We start from the raw sequence: 11,956 nt of genomic DNA on the forward strand, positions 1-11,956 counted from the left end.
TGAAACCGTCAGGGCGACTTGGGGTTCAAAGTCCTGGTTAAAGATACTTCAGCATGTGGACTGCAAGAGCCTGGGAACAATCCACCCACCTTCACCCAAGGAATTAACCTCACTTCCTGTTCTTAGATGATAGGAGTGGCACCTGGTGTGGTCTTCTGTTGCTGCAGTCCATCTACTTCAAGGTTTGAGTTGCTCTTCTGTATAGCTTGGTTATAAAAAGCAGATCGGCAGTTTCTGAAATGCTGGAACCAACAATAATGATGCATTCAAAGTCTCTTAAATCACCTTTCGCCTTCATTCTGATGCTGTTTGATCAGGAGGTCATGCACTGAGGTGCTGTCATGTGATTGGCTGATTAGAAATCTATTTTAACAAGTGGCTGAACATGTGTACCTAATAAAGTGGCTGGTGAGCGTATATTTAATGCATCCAATTGATTTTGTTCAAGTCAGCTCCTCCATCACGTACATTTCATGTATTGCTTCCACCCAGTATTCAGCCGTACGCACCTCTGTCCTCGGGTATGTTTTTTATTGACTTTTTAGTTTTTTGCTTGAAATCAGCATTATTATCCCAGACATGAGTCTAGTGTTTATTTCCCCTAAATATCTCCAATGTATTGTGTAAATTTCCTTAATGCTTGAATAAAAAGAGATTCAGTTGAACATTCACCTCAATATCTTGTGTGTGCAAGTGCAATTAATAAGCAAAAATGTCAAGTTGAAGTTGACTTTTAAATTGTTTTTGCTAGCTGTCCCAATAATATCATTGTCTTGCCATGTTATGAAGTCAGAAGGAGCTTTAAAAATGGATAAGATGGATGGGACAATGAAAACCTGACACTGCAGCAGTTGCTGCAGGTGGCTTGGCTGTGCAGAGTGGCTTCAAACAACAGTTACATCTGTCTCTGCTGAGAATGTCCATCATGTGTACCGAAAGGTAGTAAAAGTTTGTGTTTAATAATAGTGACATGTGAACCGTCTCCATAGCAAGCTAGCTAGTTAACTCCAGCTATTAACGAAAGCCAGAGTCAATTCTGAGTTAAGATCATAAAATAGCCAAAACACTATTTCATATAACAGATTACAAATTTACCAAGCATGCCGTCTCCTATTAATTATTATAATTATTATTGTAATCTAATGTCAGTCACAGGTAGGTGTCCAATAATCATTTAATCCACTAATTTGGGAAGTGCTGTTTGAATAATTGATAAAGAAAAAGATATTGGTATTGAAAAGAATTTTTATTGTCTTTTACACTCTTTGAGACTACATTTTTTTGTTTACAAAGAAAAAATCCTTTAAAAATAGAAGAAAAACAAAAACTGGCAGGGCCGATTTTTCAGATTTCAACTGATGTAGATGAACCACAAGAGCCAGCCGGCCTCTCATTTCATCACTCCTTCCCATCTTATATTATTTATTAAAAAACAAGTCTGTAGTCCTCTCATATACACGAGACACTAACACATAATCCAACATACATATATTACAATGAGAGATGTAACGCTTCAGAAGTGCTGGTGAATTCTCAGATTTTAAGGATTTCATCATAAAAAGATGCCTCCACAAACTGCATCTAAAAGATGGATGTATCCACCATGACATCATGTCATGAAGCCTCAAGCTGTTTTTTACCATCTTGGTGTTGAAACAAGTGGGGGAGCTTCTGCCCAGGATGTCAGACAGTAAATATACTTTGTTAATCCTCATCTGCCTTTATTACAGAGCCTAATGTACAAAATGTGCTTCACGTTTTATGAAATATAACCTAAAACCAGCGTTTGAGTCCAGAAACGAACAGGAAAGCGTTCACTGAGATCATGAATCAATAAACTCCATACAACCCAGAGGAGTCGCCTCCTGCTGGTCATTAAAAAGACTGCAGGCTTCAATTTTCAGACCTTAAAGCCATTTTTTTTGCAGTCCTCTGCTGCGTCCCGCAGTGCAACTGGAGCATTACCACTGACGCACCACATAAGCGCAACATTAGACTTGAATCTAATGGCAGACTCATCTTGTACAGTATAACGCACAGTAAAGTTACACAACCCTCTTTAAACCAAAACCTAATCAACTCATTTTCACTCAAATTTTCTCCTCACAGGTGTTTCTGGACATTTTTTCACCTATGTGACTTCTCATGTGGGAGGTTAGGCTCCCCGCCTGACTGAAACTTTCCCCACATTTCTCACAAACGTACGGCTTCTCGCCTGTGTGGACTCTCATGTGGACCTTCAAGGAAGAGGTGTAGGCGAAGTCCTTCTGGCATATTTGGCATGAGTACGGCTTCTCGCCCGTGTGAATCCTCGTGTGACTCCTCAACCTGGAAAGGCGAATGAACCTCTTCCCGCAGGTGTTACAGACGTGAGGCTTCTCGTCCGTGTGTGTCCTCATGTGCCTTTTAAGCTTTGAGGCGTTGATAAATCTATTCCCGCAGGTGGTGCAGAGGTAAGGCCTCTCGCCCGTGTGGGTTCTCATGTGGCAGAGAAAGCTGTTGCTGTGGAAGAAACGTTTGCCGCAGGTTACGCAAGAATGCCGCTTCTCGCCGGTGTGTATGGCCCTGTGCCTCCTGAACGCCGACGGGTCGTTAAAGCTTTTTCCGCAGGTGATGCAGAGGTACGGCTTTTCCCCCGTGTGCGTTCTCATGTGCAGCAGCAGCTTATCGCTTTTTCTGAACGTTTTGCCGCACTTTTCACAGAAGTACGGCCTCTCAAATGTGTGGCTTTTCATGTGGAGCTTGAAGGAAGCGCTGTAGCCGAAAACCTTCCCACATGTCATGCAGGAATACGGCCCGTTGTCTGTGTCTGCGTTGTTACAGACCTCCTTTGGTTTTGGTTCCATTTTTAAGGGCATTCCTGAGTTGACTCCTTCCTGTTCTCGACTCTCAGGTACAGAACAGGACAGAAGCTCGGCACTGCCCTCACAAACAGGAGTCACCATGAAGGCATCACTTTCCTGCTTTAGCACAAGCTGCTCTCCTTTCTCACTAATGCACAGCTCCTCCTGCTCCTCTTTAATCAGTGAAGGTTTTTGATCCTCCGGATCCAGACTGGCATTCTTCTCCTGGATAGAGATTTCCTCTTCCTCCTCCTTCTTTGTACAGATACAGCGTTGGTCTAGAGGGACAAAGGGACACGAGAGAAAACGTGAGCAGATTGTTATTTGGGATGTGACGGTGTGGAGAGACATTTGCCTCATAAAGGTTACAAATGCATACGATGTGATCTGCAAGTGTAAAGTAAGATTTACAAACGTTTCCTCTTTTACATAAACAGACTGCAGTTCAGCCTTGTGTTAAGGCTGAAGCCCCAGTGTGGCACAGATTAGTTAGCATATACTCACTTCAGGGGATGATCCACAGGGATGTGCAACCATGATTTTTTTTCCCCAGCACGTTTAACATGTAGCAGCAGACTATTTAAATTAACCTTCGCAGGTTACTGTGTACTGTTTGTAATTGATAAACCTCAGTTTCTGGCGGAGGGTTTGATGAGCTGTTCAGTTTATTTATAAACTGAATGCTCTTCGTGGACTACAGCTCAGCCTTTAATACAATCATCCCGGACATCCTCATCACCAAACTGGTCACTCTTGGCCTCCCTCCTCTCACATGTGCCTGGATAAAAGACTTTCTCACAAACCGCCCCAGACTGTAAGACTCGGCCCTCATCTCTCCTCCACTGCACACTGAGCACCGGCTCCCCACAGGGCTGTGTGCTGAGCCCCCTCCTGTATTCTCTCTACACCCACGACTGCAGTTCGACCCACAACAACACTCTCATCATCAAGTTTGCTGATGACACCACGGTAGTCGGACTCATCTCGAAGGGAGACGAGGCAGACTACAGAGAGGAAGTCCTGAAGCTGGCAGCATGGTGTTCAGAAAACAACCTGGCACTGAACACTAAGAAAACCAAAGAGCTCATTGTTGACTTCAGGAGACACAGCACTGACTTAGCCCCCCTTTACATCAACGGGGAGTGTGTGGAGAGGGTCCACACCTTCCGGTTCCTTGGTGTCCTCATCTCTGCTGACATCTCCTGGACAGACAACATCTCAGCGGTCGTCAAGAAGGCCCAACAGCGGCTGCACTTCCTGAGAGTCCTCAGGAAGTACAAGCTGAACTCCAACCTGCTGCTGACCTTCTACCGCTCGTCCATTGAGAGCCTGCTAACCTACTGCATCGCGGTATGGTACGGCAGCTGCACCAAGGCGGATAGAGTGAGGCTTCAGAGTGTGGTCAAGACAGCACAAAAGATCATCGGCTGCCCTCTCCCCTCCCTGATGGACATTTATTCCTCCCGCTGCCTCAGCAGAGCAGCAAACATCATCAAGGACAGCTCCCACCGTGGTTTCAACATGTTCAGCCTGCTTCCCTCAGGGAAGCGCTACAGGTGCGTCAGCACAAAAACCCACAGACTCAAAAACAGTTTCTTCCCCAAAGCCATAACCACCTGCACTTGTGCACTCACACATGCACCGATAACGCAGCCCCCCCCCCCCAATTTTTTTTCTTTTTCTTTTTCTTCCCACTTCCTCTATGGACCACCACTGTGTACAACTGTATAGTGACAATAAAGGCATTCTATTCTATTCTAAACAAAAAAAACTAATAAAAACACCTGTTTTATTTTGACCCCCCCTCAAACAAAAAAAAACACACACACACACACACACACACACAAAAAAAATGCAGGTATACAGAAGAAGCCCAGGTGTCCCAGTTTTCCGCTGGGACTTGAACTCAACTTAAATACACCTGTATTTAAGTTTTTGTAAGTGAGCGAGGGGTAGGGCTGGGCCATATTATACTGTTCACGGTAATACCGGTATAATGTTAGGCAACGATAACAAAAATAAAACATCGCGATAGAATATGGGTAAAACGCGCATGCACAGTGCCTTTGTTTTCATACGCACATGGCCGAAAAAGCATGGCGGCAACAGAGAATGAGAAGGACGAAAGCGGATCGTTGATCATTGAAACAGATGAACAAGAATTGGTTTGTAAAAATGGTGCAACTTCAGTGATGTGGAACTGTTTTGGTGTTTGTCCCAAAGCACATTTTTTTGTAGAACATGCAAGCGGCCGTCGTTATTGCCGTATGTGTCAGACTAAGGTGCTCGTAAATCTGGGAGTAATCTGGGTCCAAAACTCTGTCCGGCACATTGAGAGTTAAAAACTCTCGCTAGTTTCGCTAGTTACCTAAGCATGATATAGCATGTTCTGACTGAGAGATCTCTGAAAAAATTCAAACGTACAGCTCTGCTATCACTTCCAACATAAATGAAGACAGAAAACTAAACAGCAGTGACGTTTGTAAGGTTACTGAAGTTGGGCTAGCGACACAGCTATGTTAGCATAACATAAACGGTGAAGCTGCAGGATGAACGCTAACACTTTTCCACTCGATAAAAGTTAACGTGAGGGTTCCCGATGGTTAGGGACAAATGCAATCGCATGGCAGGATGCTGTAAACGGACCAAACTTCAGTCAGGAGAACAACTGAGATAATCCATCCACAACACGAGGTTAGTCATTAATATGCTGCAACAACATGGGAATTGAGCGGCTGTGATAGAATACAGCATTAATGAACCAATGGTACAGAAGTGGAGGAAGCAAGAAGTATGAGTTGAATAAAGTTTGATTTATCTGACTGCTTTGTTTTGCTTAATGTGCCTTATAATCCCGTGCACCTTATGGTCCGAAAAATACGTATTTGACTTTTTTATTTGGCACACTGCAGCTTCATGTTGCAAAGCACCTCTTTTTAACTTTAGTGGATATTATAAATAGTTATGCTCAGGATATGTCCTTTGGTTAAACTTTCAGCAAGGAATTTGCATTTGCACTGTTAAATTTTTATATAGCTTTAATGCACATAAAAAACAGCTGCTTGTTTAAGTGAAAATAAATGGATGGGTTTTTTTGCGCTAGTAAAGTTGTGGAGTTAAAAAGTTAGTGCATCAATGACTGTTATTTATATAATATTGTTATTCATTGTAAAATAGTTTTAGGTGCGGTCAAAATGCTTCATATGTGTGTGGATTAGAGTGTGCATTTGCAAATCTTACTGTGTGCTTGTGGATCACACTGTACCCACTTACAAACCCTTGTGAGGCAGTGGAAGAGATCTTAGTTCCTTCCAACAAACATGCAAACACGGGAGGTGGTGAGGAGGGGATAAAAGAAAAGAAACAACGGGTAATATAATAAGATATAATATAATTTTATATTTAGGGCCACCATAATTAAAATGGTGCAGTGTGAGGGGTATAGACACAATGAGGGTGTTCAAAGACGACGACTCCTCCTCCTGTGCAGGTTGCACTTGTGCATTCTTGCTTATTGCTCCTCCATCAGCCTCCTTTCTCCTCTGTCCTTCTGATACATTTCAGGATTTGAGGCATCCTTCAACATTACTTCCTGGCATTAACTTCCGGGTCACAGCCAGGAGGACGGAGGAGACGAGGAGGCACATATTAGAGAAAAGCCTCAGGTGAAGTAAAGATAATGTGTTACTCAAGGCTAACAAAGGGGGTGCTGTCAAATAGTTCGTTTTGCTTAGCTTGCTTGGCTAATAATGAGAGCTGTTTGCATTCTCTAAATATTAAGGAAAGGCGCTTCACTGCTTCTTTTATTGCCTCCTTTAGCAGAGGAGACACTGGACACCACTGAAAGAATAACACCTGCTTCTTCTCGAGGTTTCGCCTTCACATAAATTTATATAACCTCTAAATCCAGATAATGAGCTGTATTAAAATAATCAAAGTGTATGGAAGCTATAGTTTTATAGGTTTGCATTAGCAATATCTGCTGCTGCACTGCAGCATTTAGAGTTATGCTGGCAATACAATATAGAAGCTGTATTGCCAGCATATGCCACCACAGACACCCTGAACTGGCTAAGTGATGGATGAAGGGAATATTTCAGTCACAGAACAACTTTGAAAATGTGGAAAGGAAAGAAAAATATATTTACTGCCTTTTATGAGCCACATGTTCTATGTTCTTTAACATTCACGTGTTTATATGTTTTTGTCATATTATGTTTCTGCTTGAAAACATGCTCATTTTGTAGTCCATGTTGCGGACATTGTAGTTTCAACACTGCAGAACACTGTTGACGAGTCTAATCTGATCCTCTGAGCGCTGCACTTCTCCTTTCTTAAGACTTTTTCTATTCTTCCTAACACATTTCCATTGAGCAAGTGATTTTCCAGGAATTAGCCAAAAAATTGTAGACTTCTCAAACACACACGGTGTGCTTTCTGGTTAAAAAATGGGTCAGGGTCTACGCCCCTTCATGCGTAAGTAGGTAACATAACATGCATCAGTTACAGTTAGTGACAGCTGTCACTGTGCAAGCACGTATGCTATTACATGCAAAACACTTCTTAGTAATACACTAAGCATAACTATGATATGACCGTTGTAGAGAATTCAATCCGGGTAAGCCTATATTATTGAAAACGGGTTTGACAAGATTAGTTCTCACAGTTTCTGTTTGACGGAAGGCTAAAGCCTCGCGCTAGGCAACTCAATCATCTAAGAAAGCTAAAAACAGTTAGACAAGTTCCCTTTTTCATCAACATTTTAACATATATGGTAGTTTGTTTCGACCCTCACATCTTCCAAATGTTTCCTGTTGACTTACAATTTTCTTAACTCCTCTTTCGTCACTTGTTGCTGGGCAGGGGACAAATGCAATTTCAAGCTAAGTGGAAGTCTGGACGAATAAGGGCCATTCAATTTTGCCCATCTCCAATTTTTAAAATCTGATGGTCCACAATTTCCCCCTCACACACTGAAATCTGAGAAAATGTTTGAACATGTATATGTCAACAACTTTTCGAAATAGACTATGTGCACGTTAGCATATGCTACTTCCGGTGCGGAAACTCCTGTGGGGAGCTTTGTTTCCGGTGTCCTATTCGCGCCTTGTTTACGGTCCAAAACAAGTTAAGCAAATGAATGAATCAAGCGGCGATTTACATTTCTATAGATGTCTTGGGCATTTACCCAATATATCTGTAAATGATGTTCATCGACTTGTTGATATTTTTCCCCCCGCGCCTCAGGACAAAAGAGAAAAGGGATTCAAATTTTATATTTCTCTGTATCTGTAAACAGCGGTCCCTCGTTTATCCCGGGTGTTATGTTCTAAAAATAACCAGCGATAGGTGAAATCAAGTAGCCAATTTTATTTTTTGACGGTGCAAAACGTTTCGTCGACATCGTGGACATACAATACTGCTAGCGATCGATGCAGCGATTCTGTACTGTACAGGAGAGACGTCACGGAGGAGATCGTCTGCAGCGATCAGGACGCAGGACACAATGTGATGTAAAAAAAAAAAGCATGCAAACTTGCACTAAAAAAATCTGCGAAACAGCGAGGTGAAAGGTGAACCGCGTTATAGCGAGGGACCACTGTAATTTTGAAGGTAAGCCACAACAAACCCTCTGTAAATACTAATGTATAGAAACCCTTACCAGCAATCATTCAATTTTTGTGTGGCTTTTTTTCACGGTTTGTTAACATGCTGTGTAGGTAGGTGTGTACTTGACTAGCTGATATCGACATAACGGGGGAAACATCTGGTTTGACTATTCTTCACCTGTAGTTTGAATGCTGAACATTTGCCTGTTTAAATCATAAGACCAGTCACTATACAGAGATGTGCTTCTGAATGTGGACGATGTGTCTTCTGATTTTGTAATGCAGTTCTGCTTGTGTTGAGTGATGTAAACAACTGATCGATCTAAACTCTTTAAATGTCAAAATTGATCATTAGATTTTTTATGACACAACAGTAGTGAGTGTTCCCACCTTCTGCTCTTTGTAACTTAACGCGATCTTTCCGTTTTCGAGTTTTGGACATGATTTTGGAGTATATCTTCGCAGTAGCGATTGATGGCAAAGTAAAGCTACCGGAAATGTACAACCCTACATCTGGTCTCAAACCAGGAAGTTAGCATTTTCTTGTGCACAGGGTCTATAAAAGCCTGAATTTCTCTCTCACCATAAAACTGTCCCAATTTTAAACCATAAAATTTTCAAGTAAATGAGAGGGGGTTGAACAGAACATTATACTATAATATATTAATATTATGCTTTAAAGTTGCACTAATTCTAATGAGCCAGATGTTGAACTGTCTGGCAACAGGATAACATAAGTGCCATTAAAGACAGACTCCATAGTGATGTGTCTAATATTTAATTTATTATTTTCTAACAGAGCCTGAGTATAGTTATAGTTTTGGCTGTGTGGTTTTATTTTATAAAAGTTATATTTCTCTTTAAAAAATATTTTATTGACTCCTAGTAGAAGAATGAGCCCCCGTAAAAGCTCACTTTTTCCTAACTCCAGCACTCACACCAAGCTCCATTCAAAAAACACGTGTTTTTATTTTTCTGCAGTCAGCCCTCTCTGTGTCCACATGCCGACATAAACGAAACGTTTCTTGTCTTAAACCAGGTGACATGTTGCTGAAACACACCTGCTGCCGTGCTGTATGGGCGTTTATCAATATGCGTACTTGTGCGTACTTGCGTTCTCGTGTACTCGTGAAACGTCATCAGTCGGAGACCAAGTACTGTTCCAATTCGAAGTACGCATCACGCCGAGAACGCGAAAAAGTCCCGGATGTGTTCTCGATCCGCCCATTTTATCGAGCATGCATCGGTGTAGACTTGGGACAGCTAAATATCCCAGAATGCATTTCGTCCAAAACTCAACAGCGGACTCCCGGCACATCTTCCCCCCGCCCCCGCTCGCGGACTTGAGAATTGAGAAACATCCCACGAGTCCGTGCTCGCGTTCTCGGCAGGTACGTACTCCCGTGCGTTCTCGGCGGGTACGTACTCACCGAGAACGCGAGTACGTACTCGCGTACTTGGGCATTGATAAACGGCCTATGTTACACACCTATTCTGTGCAGCTTTATTTCGGGGTTCCGGATGATTTCCAGCAGTCTGCGCTGATGCTCCACTTCCGTCTCGCACTGCTCCATTTTACTTTCAAACTCTGTGAAGATTCCCTCAAATGCTCCATCCAGCCTCACGCCAATGACTCTCCTCCACCCACCAACTGAAGACATTGCTGCTGCAACAATGTGCCACACTCATCGGCTACACAGCCATCCGCAACAAGACCAATAACAGGCTAACGCTACTAGCGCTCTGTCACTACCCGATCCGTACCGGAAACCCGATCGGTACCACGCATGCGCAAATCTTACGTCGCATCCTCTCTTTGCAAACATTGCGACAGTTATGTTTTTGTGGGGGGGGGGGTTGCACAAAAATATAATGTACAACATCTTTTTTTCTTTTCAAACCTTTATTTAAACATCAGTACAAAACAGTATTACATTAAAGGTGTTGTACTTACAAAAAATTGTAAACCATAAACAAACAAATAAATAAACAATAATCAGAACCTACAATATACACATGCTAGGGGGAAAAGTTTAACTGATTAAGCCAAAGAATAAAGTGATTGAAGGATCTTCATTTTTTCACATACAACCATAGTTTTTATAGCTTTTGGGTTAGTAGAGTTCTTAATTGAATTAAGATATTGCACAAGCTCAAAGGAGAATACATAGAAAGAGGGATGTCTTCCTAAACATTTGGATTTGTGAATATGAAATTTAGCCTTTAAGATTAACAAGTTAATCACATATCTGTTATCCATGTTGAATTGTCTTTGGTTTTTGTGTAGACCAAATAATACATATTTCCAAAACAGTACAAATCCTTTAAATACATTTTCTGAGATAAAAACACATACACTCTGCCAAAAGTCTTGCACAAGGTTACAAAACCAAAAAAGATGTATAGTAGATTCCTTGCAAGTTTTACAAAAGCTTCAGTTTGTATCAATGTCTAATTTGAATTTGCTTTGAAGATAATCTTTAGATGGGTAAATTCTGTGTATTAATTTATAAGAAATATCTTTAATTTTGTTGGTAATTAAAAACTGATTAGGGAGTTCTCGTTTGCCTCTCAGCGAAGGCAGTCGCACTTTTTCTCCTCTCCTCTCCCTTATCTTTCCTGCTTAGCTCCTCATGTCCTTGTCTTGTCTCGTGTTTTTTATTACTTTTCCCTGGAACATTCTTTCACAGTCTGTTCTCTAAAACCTAAAGGAGGAATTATGGATTGGATCAACTGGTCCCTAAATGCAATTGACACCCCTTTCTCAAAGAGAAGTCTGGCTTGGGTGAGCCTGAGTGCTGAAGATATCTACCTATTTGGAACCATGGTAACAGGGTTCTGGCGGATCGGAGCTGGCTTGGCCCTGACTTATCAAAGAATTAAGAAAGCGGAACCGGCTGTTCAAACCCCCACAAAGCTGCCCGCTGGGATTGGAACGATGGGAGAGGCGTGAGTTTCTCAAACTGGGCTCACTGAGTGCAGCACGGATAAGATCTTGGAGAGGCTACGGCTGCTGTGAATACTCAGAATAAGATCTCTGACTGCAGACTGGATACATCTCGGAAGGGCTAGCTCGGAATAAGATCTCTGGGCGCAAATCGGATGACATCTTGGGGAGGCACACTGCCGTGGGTTCTCAGAAATCGGCTCCTTGAGCACAAGAAATGACAATATCACAGAACGCAAGTATGCCGAAGCTCGCGGCTCTCCAACGGGAGATTGAGAGACCAGTGTTGGACTGTAGAACTGCTTTGAAATTCATATGAGCTGTTCGCACTAAAGTAAAAAGCACCATCACTTCATGCGGTCTCGAGGCTGGAGCCGAAAAACAACACCCTGATAACGACTGTGTTTAGTCTGTTCCTTCCCATTCCATGCAAGGCCACCTGGGTTGGCTGGAAGACTGTTTACTTAGCCTAGCAGGGCGAAGGACACTGTCTCAGCTGAACTATGGACACGCACACACATACACTTACACTGATAAGCACACACTCATCCCCCTCC

At 42.3% G+C, this 11,956-nt stretch overlaps 1 protein-coding gene across 1 annotated transcript; it reads right to left on the reverse strand.

The window, feature by feature from the left end:
• Positions 1 to 1,227: 1,227 nt before the first annotated feature.
• Positions 1,228 to 11,229, reverse strand: LOC116336478 (zinc finger protein OZF-like). The gene is made up of 2 exons (XM_031760371.2): positions 9,942 to 11,229; positions 1,228 to 3,121 (listed from the first exon to the last, which is right to left on the reverse strand). The coding sequence occupies exons 1-2, from the start codon at positions 10,111 to 10,113 to the stop codon at positions 2,091 to 2,093; spliced, it is 1,203 nt and encodes a 400-aa protein (XP_031616231.1). The 5' UTR covers positions 10,114 to 11,229; the 3' UTR covers positions 1,228 to 2,090.
• Positions 11,230 to 11,956: the final 727 nt, after the last annotated feature.

The sequence above is a fragment of the Oreochromis aureus genome, linkage group 17 (assembly GCF_013358895.1).
Source record: "Oreochromis aureus strain Israel breed Guangdong linkage group 17, ZZ_aureus, whole genome shotgun sequence".
NCBI classification, from domain to species: Eukaryota; Metazoa; Chordata; class Actinopteri; order Cichliformes; family Cichlidae; genus Oreochromis; species Oreochromis aureus.

What these genes read in the sequence shown, in the direction of transcription:
- LOC116336478 (XM_031760371.2), bottom strand. Translation starts at nt 10,113, where the DNA reads ATGTCTTCAGTTGGTGGGTGGAGGAGAGTCATTGGCGTGAGGCTGGAT. An exon ending in AATAAAGCTGCACAGAATAG is followed by an intron (nt 3,122 to 9,941) that starts GTGTGTAACATA and finishes TTGTCCCTCTAG; the next exon opens with ACCAACGCTGTATCTGTACA.